This window comes from Scylla paramamosain, chromosome 23 (genome assembly GCF_035594125.1).
Source record: "Scylla paramamosain isolate STU-SP2022 chromosome 23, ASM3559412v1, whole genome shotgun sequence".
NCBI lineage: Eukaryota > Metazoa > Arthropoda > Malacostraca > Decapoda > Portunidae > Scylla > Scylla paramamosain.
Window position 1 is genome coordinate 11715486 of NC_087173.1, and position 16356 is coordinate 11731841.

Sequence of the window (16356 nt, forward strand, 5' to 3'; positions counted from 1 at the left end):
CTCTCTCTCTCTCTCTCTCTCTCTCTCTCTCTCTCGACAACGATGTCATTGTAGTACCACAAAAACAGAGAGAGAGAGAGAGAGAGAGAGAGAGAGAGAGAGAGAGAGAGAGAGAGAGAGATAGAGAGACGTGCCTGGGGGATTGACAGACGTGCCTGGCGATTGATATAACACGAAGAAGGGTTTTAGTCTCTCTCTCTCTCTCTCTCTCTCTCTCTCTCTCTCTCTCTCTCTCTCTCTCTCTCTCTCTCTCGATAATGATGTCGTTGTAGCAGCTCAGAGAGAGAGAGAGAGAAAGAGAGAGAGAGAGACTAAAACACTTCTTGGTGTTATATCAGTCGCCAGGCACGTCTGTCAGTCCCCACAGTGGCATCGGCACACCGTGAATAGACGTGCACCTTCGAAAGTGTTGCAGGAATTCGCTGTAAAACTTAAAATCGCAGCCAAGAAGATTGAGGAGTGCAGCAAAGGCATCACAGCACACTAAGTAGCCTTCCAGTTTTTGCCACACTACCCAAAAGGATCCAGATTCTTCCAAAGTACATTTTCACTTCTGCGTGTGAAATCAAAACTTTTCTCTTCCGTGTAGTTTTCTTTCCGTCTCCTTTTCATTTTTACTTTTTTTTAAGAAAGCGCTCCGGCTGTTATTCATCATTTTTTTTGTTTGTTTTTTTTCAAATTCCAATAATTGTAACGTTTCTCCATTGTTTTCATTTTTATACTACGTCTTGATCTCAAATAACATTACAAGCTGAGGTTCGCAACATTACTATAATATTGCCATGTTAGTGGTGGTGTTGTTGTTGTTGTTGTTGTTGTTATTGTTGTCGTTGTTATTGTTGTTGTTGTCTCATATGCTCAGACAACCAAACGTAATTATGATTTAATGTCTGGAGGAAGAATGGAAGGGAGATGCTGATGATGATGATTAAGGAAGAGAAAAAAAGAGGTGCTTCGCTATTTTCTTTCTTTTTTTATCTTATTAATTTTCTTCCACGGTTATTCAAGAAACTTTTTAAACTGAAATGACTAGGCCGAGGCGATGCCACTGAGAAGGTGAAGGAGGAAGAGGAAGAGTCTGAGAAGAAAGAGGAAGAGAACGAAGAGAGAGGAAGAGTAGGAGGAAGACGAGGGAGGTAAATATGGTCCAGCCAGTGCCCTTAGTAGACAGGCAGACAGACAGACAGGCACACACACACACACACACACACACACACACACACACACACACACACACACACACACACACACACACACACACACACACACACACACACACACACAGGGTTAAGAAGCCAGCCATGCCTTGGGCAGAAAAGAATGAACACACACACACCTCTCTCTCTCTCTCTCTCTCTCTCTCTCTCTCTCTCTCTCTCTCTCTCTCTCTCTCTCTCTCTCTCTCTCTCTCTCTTCTATTATCATTCCTTTGCACATTTTCTTTTCTTATTTATCGCACAATATCTAAGCAATATTTTTTTTCTTCTGTGTGTGTGTCAGCATGTTACATTAAGCTAAAGGATGCTGGTAATCCTAAATGGTGCCAGATGATCTTCACCATAACACAGTAGTATTCCATAAGTCACCCATGCACCCACAGAGCTGCCCTAATTAGTCATTCAGTTCATGCAGGTTTTACTGTTGTATGCTGATTAAGTACTTATAAATAGTAGAACATTCAAGGCCAATTTCCTAAGTCTATCTTTAGTGACAAGTGCTTGTTTATGGTGTGACATTCCTGCTATTAATAGAACATAGCAGATTTTCCCTCGCCAAATGGACAGTTTCTTTTGGATTGTCATGGTAACAGTTTAGTGTGGCTACAAAACACTCATCTTCATAGTTATCAGGCTGAGATTCTCAAGACAAGACGTCACACTTTGTCACTACAGCAGTAAAAATTCAAAGGATTCAGTCACATCATGTATCACTTTTGGTCCCCTTTTTATGAGTCATTTTAATATGCTACCAGTATTCCATCAACACAGCTGCATGATGCCCAGCTGTGTCATGTCCCCCCCTAAGAAGTCATTGTAAATATAAAAATTAAGAAAAAACAAGTACTAAATTGAATCCACATTGTTTTATCATTTCATTTCAAGATGTTTAAGGAGATACTTGCAAAAAATATGTAATCAATAAATATATGTTTTATTAGTTATACAACAATCATTCAAGAATTATGATACTACCACTGATTCCAATGTACTCTAAAAAAAAATCACTATTTATTTTTGGATAAAGTTCTCTGCTTTTCTGCAAACTCAACAATCTTTTCATCAATGGCCAGACCTTTCCTCTTCCTCACTGCATTGATGTACTTGCGAGCTAAGTTAGCACTGTCAGACTTTTCTCCCCAGTGCATGAGTTCCTCAGTTGTCTGTGGCTCCCAGAAGGGGTCAATGTCCAGCACCTCCCAGTGAGAGAACACCAGCTGGGGCATCGCCTCTCCTGACGTCTGTGGAAAGTAGTAGTTAAGTGTGAGGAAGGTTTGGGTAAAGTACAGTATGCACCTCATTCTTTTTAGTTCCTGAGTGTTCAATTGATCTAAAAGCATACAGCTTACAACCAAGTCAGCAAACCAGAAAACTGATGATTGATTGACACTGATTTTAGCCAGAAAATTTGCAAAGTTAAACTGGTGCTCAGAACCACATAAACTACTTTCTCAAGCTGCTACAAGGCAAAGACTAGGATTAGAAAACTGTAAAAATTTGCTGACTGAAAACAATTCTAAACAATATAATGTGGTAAAGAATGCAGGAGGCTCATCAGGCAGTGAAGCTTATACTTACAGACTTTCTTAGCTCATTGGCAAAGTTCATGCTCTCAATAACAGGGAGGTAGGCAGTGACATTCCAGGAGGTGGAGCCCTCTGTTATGTCTCCATCCACCACTCTGCCCTGCCTCTTGCCAATCACACTGTACATCTTGCCCACCACCTCTGAGGTAACACTAATAACACAGGAGTACATGGCACACACCAGCCGCTGGCATTGCTGCTCAAAGGCTTTCCTGAGGTTGTCTTTGGAGAGGGAAATGATCTGCCCTGAGGAAATGTTGACTGTCCTGGTGTTTTCCTCACCAAGATCTGTGTTGGTGGTTAGAGTAAGGCTCCAGTCCTCCACCACAAAGCACACACCCATCATGGGTTCCTCACACAGTGGACCTGCCTTGGTGGCCATCTGGAATCCAGTGACAAAGCTTGTGTCATAGAGGGCCAGTGGAGAGTCTGAGGTGGTGGCCTTTTCCCAGACAGAGTGTCTGGCATAGGCTGGAATGCGGTTCAATAAGATGTTTGGGCCACGTCCATCTGGGCCAAAGCTCCAGATCTCATTGATTGCATTCTTCCATTCCCCTCCAGCTTCCTGGAATGCCTTGTCAAGAGAGGACTTCAGCTCAGCTATTGCTGTAACAGCTTCCCTGTTAAGCTTTTGCCTGTTCTCAAGAGCTTTGGCAAGATCCTGCATCTGAAGGGCTTCTCCCTTTTCTCCTTCCATCCTGGAGGTGGGGTCCTGGAGATCTGTGGAGTCTGCAGTGCCAGTGCCACCCACCAAGGATACCAGGTGTAGCACCTCCTCATGCTGCTGGAGGATGAGAGTAACTGGGCCAGGAAGGGGCACTGCTCGGACCCTCAGCTTGCCCAACCGCCCATTCACCTCCACCACTCCCAAAGGATCATTGTTGTCAGTCTGCAGAAAGAAAACAAGAAATAAGCAAATTTGATATTATATTGAAGACTATACAAGATTATGCATGCCCCACTTTTAATTCCCTTTATGGATTACTCTACCAAGGCAAGAGCACCATGATCTCAGAAGCAACAGCAATCTGCATCAAGAAAAACTTTGTGGGACAGAAACACACTGACCTTCCTGACATTGACATTTTCCCCTTCAATGGCCTCATTAAGCCTGTCCACAGTAGGCCGAGGGATGATGGTCTCCCTGAAAGGCACAATGGGATCTGAGGTCCTAATGGGCACACCAGCGTAGCGTTCCTGAAGGTCATCAACGCATCGCTGGAGGTGAATCTCTCCTGCCGTCACAATGACATATTCCCCACTGCTCTGCAGAGCCACCTGGAGAGAAGCATCTCAGATGTGAATCAGACAGAACTACTAAATGACTGAGAATTACGCACAGAATTTCATGACTATTCAAAAAATATAAAGAAATCAAACCATAATAAGTCAAGATCATTCCAAAAACTGTGGTGGTACCTGGACACAAGGGTCAGCCTGGTTGAGAAGTTTGAGGCCAGCTCGCAGTTTGGGCAGGTCCCTGGGGTCATGGGTTTCCACTGCCACCCTTAGAATGGGTGTGGCCCCAAGGGTGAGCTCAGTGAAGGCAGGCATAGCTAAGGTAGACGACAGAGTGGCACTCTTGATGACAGAGCCTTCAAGGCCAGTGATACCCACTACCAAGCCTGCTGGGGCACACTCAAGGTGTTCCATCTCTCTTCCCAGCATGAGGTATAGACCACTCACCTAAAAAGGACCACATAGAAAATGCACCTGAACATGTTTGCTGCATACCATGAGAGGAAGGATATAACAAATCAAAGCCCATTAAGACTTCCTTACTTCTATACACTCCCATTAGAAAATCTTCATTAGAGTCATTACCATCAATCTAATATAAAAAAAACACAGCAGATGGTCATTGAATATTATATCTGTAGCAACAACTAACTTGTATTTTCAGGACCAACATATAATAATATCAGTCACTAACTTCACATGTGTGAATGTGCTTAAAGTTCTTGATCTCTTCCTCATCAATCTCCTTGTCTTCACTCAGACAACTCAGCACTGTGCTGGGGTCGTGCTTTGGTCCCAATACATACACCTGGACACACAAAACAAACAAACATGAGTAATAGGCAGTTTATTACATTGCCTAGATATCTGGTGATCCTGATGAAAATTTAGGAGATTTAATAAATGAAGAGCTGGGAAAGAATCAAATAATAATTCAACATTTAGCATATTACAGCAAGATTTATAGCTAGAGCACCAAAACAGTTCCTCGACTTACCTTCTGTCCCACCGTCAGTGTCCCACTGAACACCCGTGCAAAGGCAACAAAAACTTCTTCTTCAAGCCATTTTTGTCGTTCCTCCTCAGCCTTTCTCTTGTCCTCTAAAAACTGTTCATGCTTTTTCTTCATCTCAGCCACCTCCTCTTCAGAGAGTGGAAGTTCAGTAGCTGAGCTGTCATAACAGCTGGTTGCTTCCCTCCTGCGCCGAATCTCCTCCCTACGAGCCAGCAAGTCTTCTTCTGTCACCAACCCTTGTCCTCCCCCTCCTCCAGTGAATGCTGCTCGCCCTGATCGATCCTGGGGCAAGTTCTTCCTCTGGACACCAAACATCTTTGATACATACACAATGATGGGTGCCGTCTCACTTCTGTTGCAACTGATGAATGCCTGCTTGAGTTCTTGGGTTTGTTGAGGCAAGGAATCAAATCTGTGGTTGGCAGAACACATGAGCTTCATTGCGCGCTCTTCAGAAATGTTTGAGGCACTAGGCAAGTGATCCACTGCCATTTCCAACACCGCCGGAGCCAAGGGCAGCCATCCATTCATCAGGAAGTTTAGTTTATTTCGGTGATCTGTTGACTTGGATACTGTTACAGGAACCTTGACTCCCAGAGCCTCAGATAACTTTTCAACCTCCTTCTTGTCCTTCTGAACCATGACAGTGTTGTAAACCTTGTACAAGTTCTCCAGGATGAGAGTCACAAACAAAGGATTCTTGCGCTTGTCCCTGGCACCACTCATGATCCTCTTCTCACCACCCTTGTTGGTGATGTAGTAATCACCCCACAGGGTTTTGTTCAGCACTTCTTTGTTCATCCCCAACTTGGCTGAGAGCAGGCTGGCAAAGTGATGGATGCTGCACAAGAAAAAGAAAAAAGGGAAAAGTGGAGAACACAACATGCAGATCAATAATTATTACTGACCAAACTGGCACTTAGATTAACAGCAAATTATCCATAAAAATGTTATATATATATATATATATATATATATATAGAGAGAGAGAGAGAGAGAGAGAGAGAGAGAGAGAGAGAGAGAGAGAGAGAGAGAGAGAGAGAGAGAGAGAGAGAGAGAGAGAGAGAGAGAGAGAGAGAGAGAGAGAGAGAGAGAGAGAGAGAGAGAGACCAAGTAGAGATCCTCCTTTGGATAATATTAATCCTAAATTCTGAGCATCAAAAATGTGTGATTCATGTTACAACAATGAAAATGTAGATCACATTTACAGCCAAAAACCTGAAGGCATGTGACTCACCTGAATCCCCAGCCATCATAGGCACTGGCAAATACCACATTGCCAAGCTCAGGGGAGAAGTACAAGTCAGAATCATCTGTAGTCTCAATCCCCCAGTCAGCAAAGTTGATCTGAGTCTCAGATGTTAAGGATTCTGACACCTTCCTCTCCCTCTCAGAAGCTCGCCTCTCCCTCTCAGTCTTCTGTCTTTCCATCTCTGTGCTGCTCTTCCCTAGGAGTGTGGTGTTGTACTGTTCACCCATGTATGCATTAACCTGATGGAGAAAAGTACACAATGTTTAAAAAAAAAAAATGTAAAAATAAGTCCACAATGATATCATATAATAGTGGTTTTGTATACTGAAGTAAAACATAAACCTGGCTCATTAATGTAGAATAATACAAATCATAAGTGCTTTAATAGATAGCTAATGGAAACAGTGCACTAACTGACCTGCTCTAGAACCTGTGCAATGTGGTAGTAGCAGTCAAGGGGACTCAGCTTGGTCTCCAGGATGAGGCGGTCAATCTTGTTCAACACCAATACAGGCCGGATGTCCTCCAGCCAGGCTTGCCTCAACACCACCTGCATCAACACACAGGAAAAGTTTACTACCACCACTGCAAGCTGTTTTTACTCCCACTAAACTCAATACTATCTGAAAATTAGTTAGTCTTGCCTAATCTGCAGCATGGCATTTAAATTCTGCCAAACCTATTACAGTATTTACAATTATTGCAGCCCCATGTGCCAGATGTGGTTTCACTTGAACATTTAAAAGATCAGAACTTTCTGTGTTTCAGAGACTCCAGCCACTTCTGAGCTTCCTGTCTAAGTGCAAAATTTTGCTAAATATTTATTGAAAATATGTAATGAAACTCTCTATCTTAACATTTACAAACAAATAGGCCAACAAGACCAGTAACTTCACATGAGCATTTTCCACAATGAAAGCACCTGATGCAAATGTGATAAACATAAGCAATCCCAAAATAAAAAGTTCAGAGCACTGGAAACCACTTGCCTTGGTCTGGGCACACACGCCCTCCACCACATCTACCACAATGATGGCCCCGTCACATAGCCGCACTGCAGTGGACACCTCAGATGAGAAGTCTACATGGCCTGGAGAATCAATAAGGTTAACAAGATAGTCTCCATCTGGACGACTGTAGGCCAGGGACACACAGGAACTCTTCATGGTGATTCCTCGCTCTATCTCCTCCTTGCGGCTGTGGGAAGGGAATGTGTGGTTCAAATTTTCTGAGTATTGAGCAAAAATTAGTGATTGTGAAGATGTAACATATTGGTAATGTTTTAATCCAATAAATCACAATGCATGATTGCAGAAGTAATTGTTCAAAATAATCTACCTTTGAGGCTAGCAATTCATGCAACAATGCAAATAACAGGCTACACTGCTCAGTGAAAACATGCAATTTACAACCAAAGAACACATCAGCATGCCAGGCACTTAATCCCTCTTGAGTAACAGACTTTTGTTATTCAAAATTTTGGAAATTTCATTTTTTTGCATCTAGGTTCTCAACCATCCTCCACTGAACAGTGTTGATTTTATCAGAAAAATTTATCTCACTGGTATGAAAATGTAAAACAGATAGATCCAGTGTTCTTAGTAATTCTGCTTACTTAATCTTCACAAAAGACACAAGACACAAGATATCAAGAAGAGTGAAATCCTACCCTTCTGTGCCATCGCTACTACCATGCTTAATACTTAAACTTTATTTTCAGAGGTGAAAGTACAGGTCATTCTAAGTTAAGAATGTTCTATGCATGTATGCATTCTGAGGCACTGTTTAGCCATGTTGAGAAATTCAGGTGTTGAAAGGCGGCAGATACAATGGCTGGGTTGGGCTGGGCTGGTAACCATGGCAGTCACCATGTCTACATACTCCACATCACTGTTGAGCATGTAAACATGGGCTATTATTTTACTTATCGTTAACTACAGCCATACTATCCTTGTGTAATGTTTATCTGTCCATTATTACCACTCATTATGGGATTATAATGCTCCAAAACTTGTAGAAATCATGATTAAATCATTCACAATTTCACCAACTGATGTCCCACATCCACATGTCCCACCAGAGTTACGTACCCAGCCTGGCCATTGTATCTGTCTCCCTCCCATACTTATGTCATAACACCCCTTGACAACACCTCAAATTGCATGTGTCCATAGAACATTTCCCGCTTAGAAAACTTGTACTTTCATCCCTCCTGTTACACCCTGTTACACTATACTCTGCAGGGCAATTTATCCTGCCTCTAGACCACTATCTCAATATTTTCATAGTGTTCCAAGGCAGAGCACAAAATGAGTGTTAGTTATGATGCCATCCTACCTGTCCATGTATCTGATGCGCCCAGCCTGCCGCTGATTAATCAGGCCATTGGAGGCTACAAGGGCATCTGCCAGTGAGGTCTTGCCATGGTCAACGTGGGCCATGATGCACAGGTTCCGAATATTAGCTGGATTACCCATGAGTCGGGGTACCCTCTGGGCACTGCCACCACTGCTGTCCACCACCATCCTGCCTGCTGCTGCTGATACCACAGTGCACAGTGTTACAAGCACAGGTGACACTGCTGCTTGGAAGGGATAAATGCATTATTTCCTGTGAGAAAACATGAAATAGTACACCTATTTAAGCATACAAACTGCCGAAGAATTACTACAGTGAAATAATAAAACAATAGAACCTGAACATGAAACTCTGGAGCCTCAGTGTTTCTTTTTTTTTATTTATATAGCCTGTTTCACCCACCTACAGGAAGGGGAATATTATAACAACAAAATGACTCTCCACCTCTGAGAAGGAATCGTCAGCCACATTCTAGGAAGGGACAATTACAATGATGGACACACAAATAAGAGATTGAGTAAGGAACAATTACAAAGAACACACAAATAAGAGATCAAGGTATAATATCTCATTAGACAACCGTCCATAATAACAAAACCAACCCACAGTCCAAAAATGTATTACAATGGAACCTCAGTTACCGAACGTCTCCCTTTTTCAAACAACTCAGTTTTTGAACAAGTTTTAACTCATAATTGCTTCAATTACCATACCATAATTTGGTTTTCAAACTAAGTTACTTGATTTCAAATACTACATGTCGTAGCAAAAGCTGCCACTTATTACTAATTTATAGTTTCTATAAAAATGTCCTTTGTTTTTATATATTTGGAAGAGAGACAGAGGGTAAGACAGTCATTCAATCTTTGAAATAAGTTAAATGTGATCCCATTGAAGTTGAAGAATCTTGATGTAAACAAACAAGGTTCAGCACTCAGGAGTAACCCTGACCCTCCTGTGGCCCTCTCTATGACCCACAATGCCTTAAGTACTGCACAACTGCATTTTCCTAGTAGTTTTTTCCAGCAGCAAGATGTCTAAAAATTCTAAGCTGGAGATGTTGTGGAGCAGCCATTTTAGCAGTGGGAGTGTCGATCATTATCCGCTAAGACATGGTGGAGGGGTGTCTGAGAACGGATTAATCTATTTTACATTGAATCCTATGGGGGAAATAGTTTTGGTTTTCAAACATTTTGGATTTCAAACAACATTCAGGAACAAATTAAGTTCGAAAACTGAGGTTCCACTGTATATCCTCCCACAGAACAATGTCATTTACAGCCTCCTCTTCTATCCTCTACCAAATGGCAAGGCCTTGTTCTTGGTGAGGTAGTTGGGTCACATATAACACAGTGGTGTATATCTTTACCACCACAAATTGTTAGCTCCTGAGATATTAACTTTTATCAAATTTATCATTAAGTTAGATTAGGTTACGTTTAGTTATGTTTGGTTTTGTTAGGTTTAGTTAAACTCCATTTTTTTTTTTTTTCTGTGAGAAGGAAACTAAATTTAATTGGTAGATTTTGATGTTTAATGAATGAATCTCTGTTTGATTTCGTCGCAAATCATTAGTTTATGTGTGTGGGGGTGTATATATATATCTTTTTTTTTATTTGAGGTGGAAAGTTACTAGATTCATTCAAAGCACATCAAAATCTACCAGAAAAATGTAGTTTCATCCGAAAATATTAGGCGGGTGCACTTATATAAATTTATCCGTAACTCAGCACATCTGGTCGATGAGTTACGAATCTGGCACAATGACTTGCAACAGCTGTACGACTACATCTATAACAATAATGGAAGTTTAATGTTAGTTCCTAACTATTATCGCGCACTTGCATTATTGTACTCCACATTAAGCAACCAGGCTTCATTATCCCACCACCACCTCACACACAAGGCACTCACTAGAACTTTCCAAATTCAAGCTCTACTTAATAAATAACTGGATCTGCTACATTTATATCCCACAAGAGATTACTTCTATCTTTGTTTTCACTGGACACACCAACTAGCAGTAGTACACTGTTCTTGTCACAATGCCTCACCTTCCCCTGCCTCAGCGAGCCAGCCGTTGTATGAGGCAGCGTGACGCAATGTTGTTGTGAGAGGACTCTGCGAGACGGCGACCACTCCTTCACTCGCTTCATCGGCACCAAAAAAAACTAAAAATGTAATACCTCTTATCTAAGTATTTTCAGTCACATTAAAAAAAAAAATATTTACGAAACATTTTTTTTGCTTTTAGTTAAGAGATGCTAGAGAAAACGGGACTCGTAATTTTTGCCTCAGGATTACAATGAGCTTATAGAAGTTTCTCTACTGCTGCGTCTTCTTTTACATTCCAAAGAATGTAATGTTTTATTACAACTTAGCATGGGTTGTATAATATTAGTTACCCCTCTGAAACACTCGCATCCCACCCTGTCCCCCCCACCTCTCTCTCTCTCTCTCTCTCTCTCTCTCTCTCTCTCTCTCTCTCTCATGAAGGGTGATGTGCATATTTATGTTTCTGCGATAATAGTTATATACATTCAATATAACAGCAAGCATAGTATAGCACATAAGAAGTGTTCCCGAGATTGTATTATCCAAAGTCTGAGTGACATCTCGATCACCTCACTCAAGCCTTTCAAGACTGTTTCCATGATTATAGTAATAACATATTAAGGATTGCGCACCATCAGTAGGAAAAACATATATGAGAATCTTACTAAATATAGTTCTGTGAACTGAAAATTGTCTTCATGAGAGCCTTAAGATACTGAAAATACGGGCCCTCACACTGTTTAGAAAACAGTTGCATGGGTTTTGCGGTGCCAGATAATGGGTGAAGTGTTACTTCGGGCCTGTCTTAAGTAAAGGGTTGGCCAGTTTGCGTGGCTGGCTAGTTTGCGATAGGATGGGCAATTGACGGATCCTTATTTTGAAACCCTTTGCTTTCTTTTATTAATAACTGAATTTTAAAAGACCACAGAGATTACTGTTTATATTGTTATTTATATTGTCAGTTTCATGTTTACTCCTCGTGAATGTGTTGGAGTAAGCGAGGCTACGCCATCAATGCAGATAACATAATTAAAAATCAGCCTGCAGTATTTCCTGTTGACCCTCGTGCTGATAATGCAAAAGGAAAGCCACTGGATCAAGTAGGATCTACTTCGTTATTCTTATACACAATTGTAAAATTTATTATTGTAAGGAAATTTATTCATCCATTTCCAGGCTACCATACAATATTATATTGATTTATTGAATAATTTATTTTCACTGTTTTTTCCCTGTGCATTGTAGAACGACGCTCACTTGAGATAAACAACGCAAGCAGCAGGTGCCAAGTATTGTTATTCCAGCACCGCAGCGACGTGACTGACATTTGATGGGGTGCTGTGCTTTGCGAAGAGGGGGACTCGCACCTCACTTTCCTGACTGCCTAGTACGCGTCAGTTAATCTGCTAGGTACAAAATGGTCCACATGTATAGTACATAACGCTTGGGGCATTGTCATTTGTCAACTTGTGGGTCACTCGAAAAACCGTGACTCTGCAGGAGTGAGTGATAGGTGTCAGAGAACCACTGCTCTGTACTGTCAAAGTGAATCAAGAGCCGATGAAGGTCAGCCAGCTGGGAGTGTGTAGGGCAGTGTCGCCTGCACCACTTGGCATCAGGGAGGCAGTGCAGGACACCAGGAATGGCTGGAGGTAAGCAGTGACTGACCCACATCTGTCATCTATGCAACAGGTCAACTAATTTCTTGTCTTAACCACCCTGCTATTACCCCATGGTGCGTGCTTGGTGTGGTGTCTATCTCGTGTGTGCTGTGTGGAGCTGCCTGGCGATTGTAGCATCAGGCAGAGGTGAGGTGACTGAATGGATCATGGGAGGGAGATGTTTTCATGTTTTTATTCTTTATTTTGACTGGATCGTGGGAGGGAGGTGTCTTCATGTTTTTTATTCTTTATTTTATTTTATCACTGTCGTTTTCTTAAGTCACCAACAACTTGCCATCAGACAAGGTGTTTTTACATAACTGGATTATGATATAAATATGTAATTAACCAAAATTATTTGTTCACTTTTCTTGAACGTTTTTTTCTTTCCCTCCTAAGCCAATAGAGAAAAACAGACTAGAGATGCAACATACCATTATATACATATAAAGGAAAGCCATGGTTGTTTAGCCAGTCATGATAAAATACATTCTAATGCTGTTTAGCTGGCACTCATGTTCATTGGTTATCCTTATGATGTCATGCATTAGCTGCACACATTTGGAGGCTCCATCATGTGGCAAGTGACTCCATCTTCAGTGGTACCCAGCATGACCACATGTGCAGCACTTTTTATCAAATGAAGTAATTTATTTAGGAGCTCCAACCTTCTTTAACTCCAAGGTGGGAGTTAAATAAGACAAATCACATGAAGATCAGCCATTTCAGCTGTTTTTAGGGAGGGTTGGGATGGGTTTAGCTCAGTTAGATTGCCTCATCTAATCTAGCCTAACATTAACCACCACAAAATTAATTATTATTTTGATTTAGTTATTTTAGTTATTTGTTTATGCACTTTGCAGCTGCATAATAGGGCAGTTCTCAAAATGTATAGAGCTAAACAATTCAAAGAAAAAAATAAAAAAATTTAAATCATCCTACAAAAAGCAAAGAAAGATTAAATAGAGGAAATAAACTGGAAATAAAAAAAATACAGGAATTAAAGGTGAAAAAGACTAAAAATTAAAAATGTAAGAAATAAAGAAAAAAAAAGAAAAAAAGTATAAGTAAAAATTTATGTAAATTAGTAGAAAAATTTAAATTAGACAAACTTTAAAAACTTAAAGGTATAAGTTTAAAATGTTATAAACTAAAATCAACAAAGTGTACCAGTGAACTACATACAATATTGCAGGCATAAAGCAGTCAGCCATTTCTGTAAGCTTCCCAAAAGAGATAAGCATTCAAGGCCTTCCTGAATCCGTTCATATGCTCAGTATTTCTGAGATCAACAAGTAAATTATTGAAATCCCTTGATCCTGCAGCAGAAAATTAGTGGCTGATCTTTTGATTCAATCCAATAACCTAATTGATAATCCAATAAGACTGGAACACTTATTTACTTACTGGGCACTTTTACTGATCTAGCATTGTAACTCTTTACCTCTACTTTGTAAAGTTAAGATCCTGGTTCAGCATAGTATTTGCATCAAACATTAGTTAATGTCTTCAATTCCAGAATGATAATTTACATACCAGACAGCACTGGCTTCCTTTCATTCCTTATTCACTTGAACTAACTCATCTGACTTAACCCAGTGACCTATGAGTACCTCATACTGTTATTAACTTGCCTGCCTAATAGAGGCACTTCATGACAGTTGCATCTGCCTGAGCTTGTCTTCCCATTGTATTGACATACTTTTTGTGGTATTTATAAAGTAACAAAAATTGGGTCTTTTTTTTTATTTTCCCATAAAGAACTTGTTAGTTGGACAGTAGAGCATTCAAAGAGGAGGATGGGAGTGTGTAATAGATATATCATGGCTGGCTTGTGTAGGCTGACTGGCTTTTTACATCGTGTGGTTCAATGTTAGGCCTCAATTTTCAGTTATCTTAAGCACAAATTGGCAATCATGAGGGTGGGAAACACAAAAACATCCTTGACTCAGTTACAATTTCATATTAAAGGCTATTGAAATATTATATATAAGCATATAATAAATAGATTAATTTCAAATTTAAAAGGGAATCATGTAGGTATGTTGTTGTTGTTGTCGTTGTTTTAGATCGCCCTCATAGAGGCATGGGCCTTACGTCTAATGATGGCCCATTACAGGAAGGTATGTATTTAGGTACTTCAGACTTAAATTATTCAATGAATTATAAGGCCATTTGCAAAACTAAATCTCTCTCTCTCTCTCTCTCTCTCTCTCTCTCTCTCTCTCTCTCTCTCTCTCTCTCTCTCTCTCTCTCTCTCTCTCTCTCTCTCTCTCTCTCTCTCTCTCTCTCTCTCTCTCTCTCTCTCTCTCTCTCTCTCTCTCTCTCATAGTTGTACATGTTACATTCACTTGTCATAACACAATGCCCACTCCACATGTAGCAGCTTACACATAATCATTCAGACATCACTTAATTAAGCAAACTTTTTCAGTTTTGTATCCATTGACCAGCCTCCTCTATATCACAAAAAAGAAAGTTGCTTTATCTAGACATGTGATTAAGGACATTACATTATAATTTCATCTTCAACTCAAGAAGCTTCTTTTATGTAGAAAAAATTAAACACAGCAGGTAATGATGAGGTTATAGGAACTCCACCAATGTAGCTTATGAGTGAGTGTATTAATGCAAGTGTTAATCAGTATCTTCACTTGTTCATCCATTTCACTGGTGAACTTTGGAACTCTGACTGTTTATATAATTTCACCTTCCTTCAACTTGAATTATTCCAGGAAGCAGCTTTCTCTCTCTCTCTCTCTCTCTCTCTCTCTCTCTCTCTCTCTCTCTCTCTCTCTCTCTCTCTCTCTCTCTCTCTCTCTCTCTCTCTCTCTCTCTCTCTTTCTTTCTTTCTTTCTTTCTTTCTTTCTTTCTTTCTCTCTCTCTCTCTCTCTCTCTCTCTCTCTCTCTCTCTCTCTCTCTCTCTCTCTCTCTCTCTCTCTCTCTCTCTCTCTCTCTCTCTCTCTCTCTCTTTCTCATTCTTGGGCAGCCTCATTTTCACATAAAAAATATTCACATCCCTTCCTTTTTAGTTTTGAATATGGCAAATACCTACTTAGTTAATTCCTTTCTTGTTAAATTAAGGCCCTTACTTTTTATCCAATGGTTGAGTGTTGAAACCTTTGTTATTTTGTCAGAAGCAACTCTTGTAGGCTGCTGCTGATGATGAACACACACACACACACACACACACACACACACACGCACATATATATATATATAGAGAGAGAGAGAGAGAGAGAGAGAGAGAGAGAGAGAGAGAGAGAGAGAGAGAGAGAGAGATGTTATTACTCCTATGTATCACTTGAAGGACGGCAATTCATGTTCATTATTTGATTTATGCATTAATTTTGGTCAACCAACATAAAAAAAATAAATAAAAATAGGAGACAGTCGAAGGCCAGCCTACCAACAGGAGCCAGCTCTTGAACTCTTAAAATTTACCGTGCCATGGTCATTTATCCAACTTTCTCTTGAAACAAACCAGTGTTCGTGCTCTTGCAATGTTTTTGTTGTTTGAGCCGCAAATGTACAGCTCTGCATGTCAATTTATTTTTGTCCATATCCGGCATTCAACTATTGTGTGACAACCATGTTGGTGCGTTCCCAACCCGTTTCCTCACCAAAAGAACTACTGTTCCGTATCCAGTCCGCTGCACCCTCAATTCATTTAGTTGCTGGAACTTACTCATTACAAGTCGTAATCTTACATAGTAATCAGCGCCGGAGACTCGAGCAGTGTATGTAGGGCCAAAATAACGAGTACACGTATAATAATAGTTTGGCGCCTGTCTACCGTCCACAGGCCTTGGCGCTGGGTGGAGGGGAGGCTGGGAAAGGAGGCCCAGTGGGCGGGGGGAGGGGGGATTCACTGGTAATATTGGAATTCCTCGCCACTTTACCAGCAGAAACCTCTAAAGAATGTACACCAAGGCGTGAGATCATTCCCTGTGAGCAGCGTGTCAGTGGCCGC

The 16356-nt window shown here is 40.7% G+C and overlaps 2 protein-coding genes across 10 annotated transcripts in view; one reads left to right on the forward strand and one right to left on the reverse strand.

Moving 5' to 3' along the window:
* Positions 1-2135: 2135 nt before the first annotated feature.
* Positions 2136-10838, reverse strand: LOC135112196 (elongation factor-like GTPase 1). Of its 5 annotated transcripts, none has more exons than XM_064026316.1 (11): positions 10682-10838; positions 8647-8890; positions 7299-7506; positions 6728-6859; positions 6295-6548; positions 5040-5898; positions 4737-4850; positions 4223-4489; positions 3872-4081; positions 2796-3692; positions 2136-2458 (listed from the first exon to the last, which is right to left on the reverse strand). In XM_064026316.1, exons 1-11 carry the CDS (start codon positions 10821-10823, stop codon positions 2225-2227), a joined length of 3561 nt encoding a protein of 1186 aa, XP_063882386.1. In that variant the 5' UTR covers positions 10824-10838; the 3' UTR covers positions 2136-2224. The 5 variants fall into 5 exon arrangements, with proteins under 5 accessions (XP_063882386.1, XP_063882385.1, XP_063882387.1 ...); XM_064026315.1 differs by having other exon boundaries at positions 10655-10838; XM_064026317.1 differs by having other exon boundaries at positions 10722-10819.
* Positions 10839-12022: 1184 nt separating this feature from the next.
* Positions 12023-16356, forward strand: part of LOC135112197 (copper-transporting ATPase 1-like) — a 41006-nt gene continuing 36672 nt past the window's right edge. For 3 of the 5 annotated variants that reach the window (XM_064026327.1, XM_064026329.1, XM_064026328.1), the window contains exon 1: positions 12023-12374. The gene's annotated coding sequence lies outside the window, so the exon portion shown is untranslated. The remainder of the gene's footprint in view (positions 12375-16356) is intronic. The other 2 variants (XM_064026321.1, XM_064026326.1) reach the window with 1 other exon arrangement.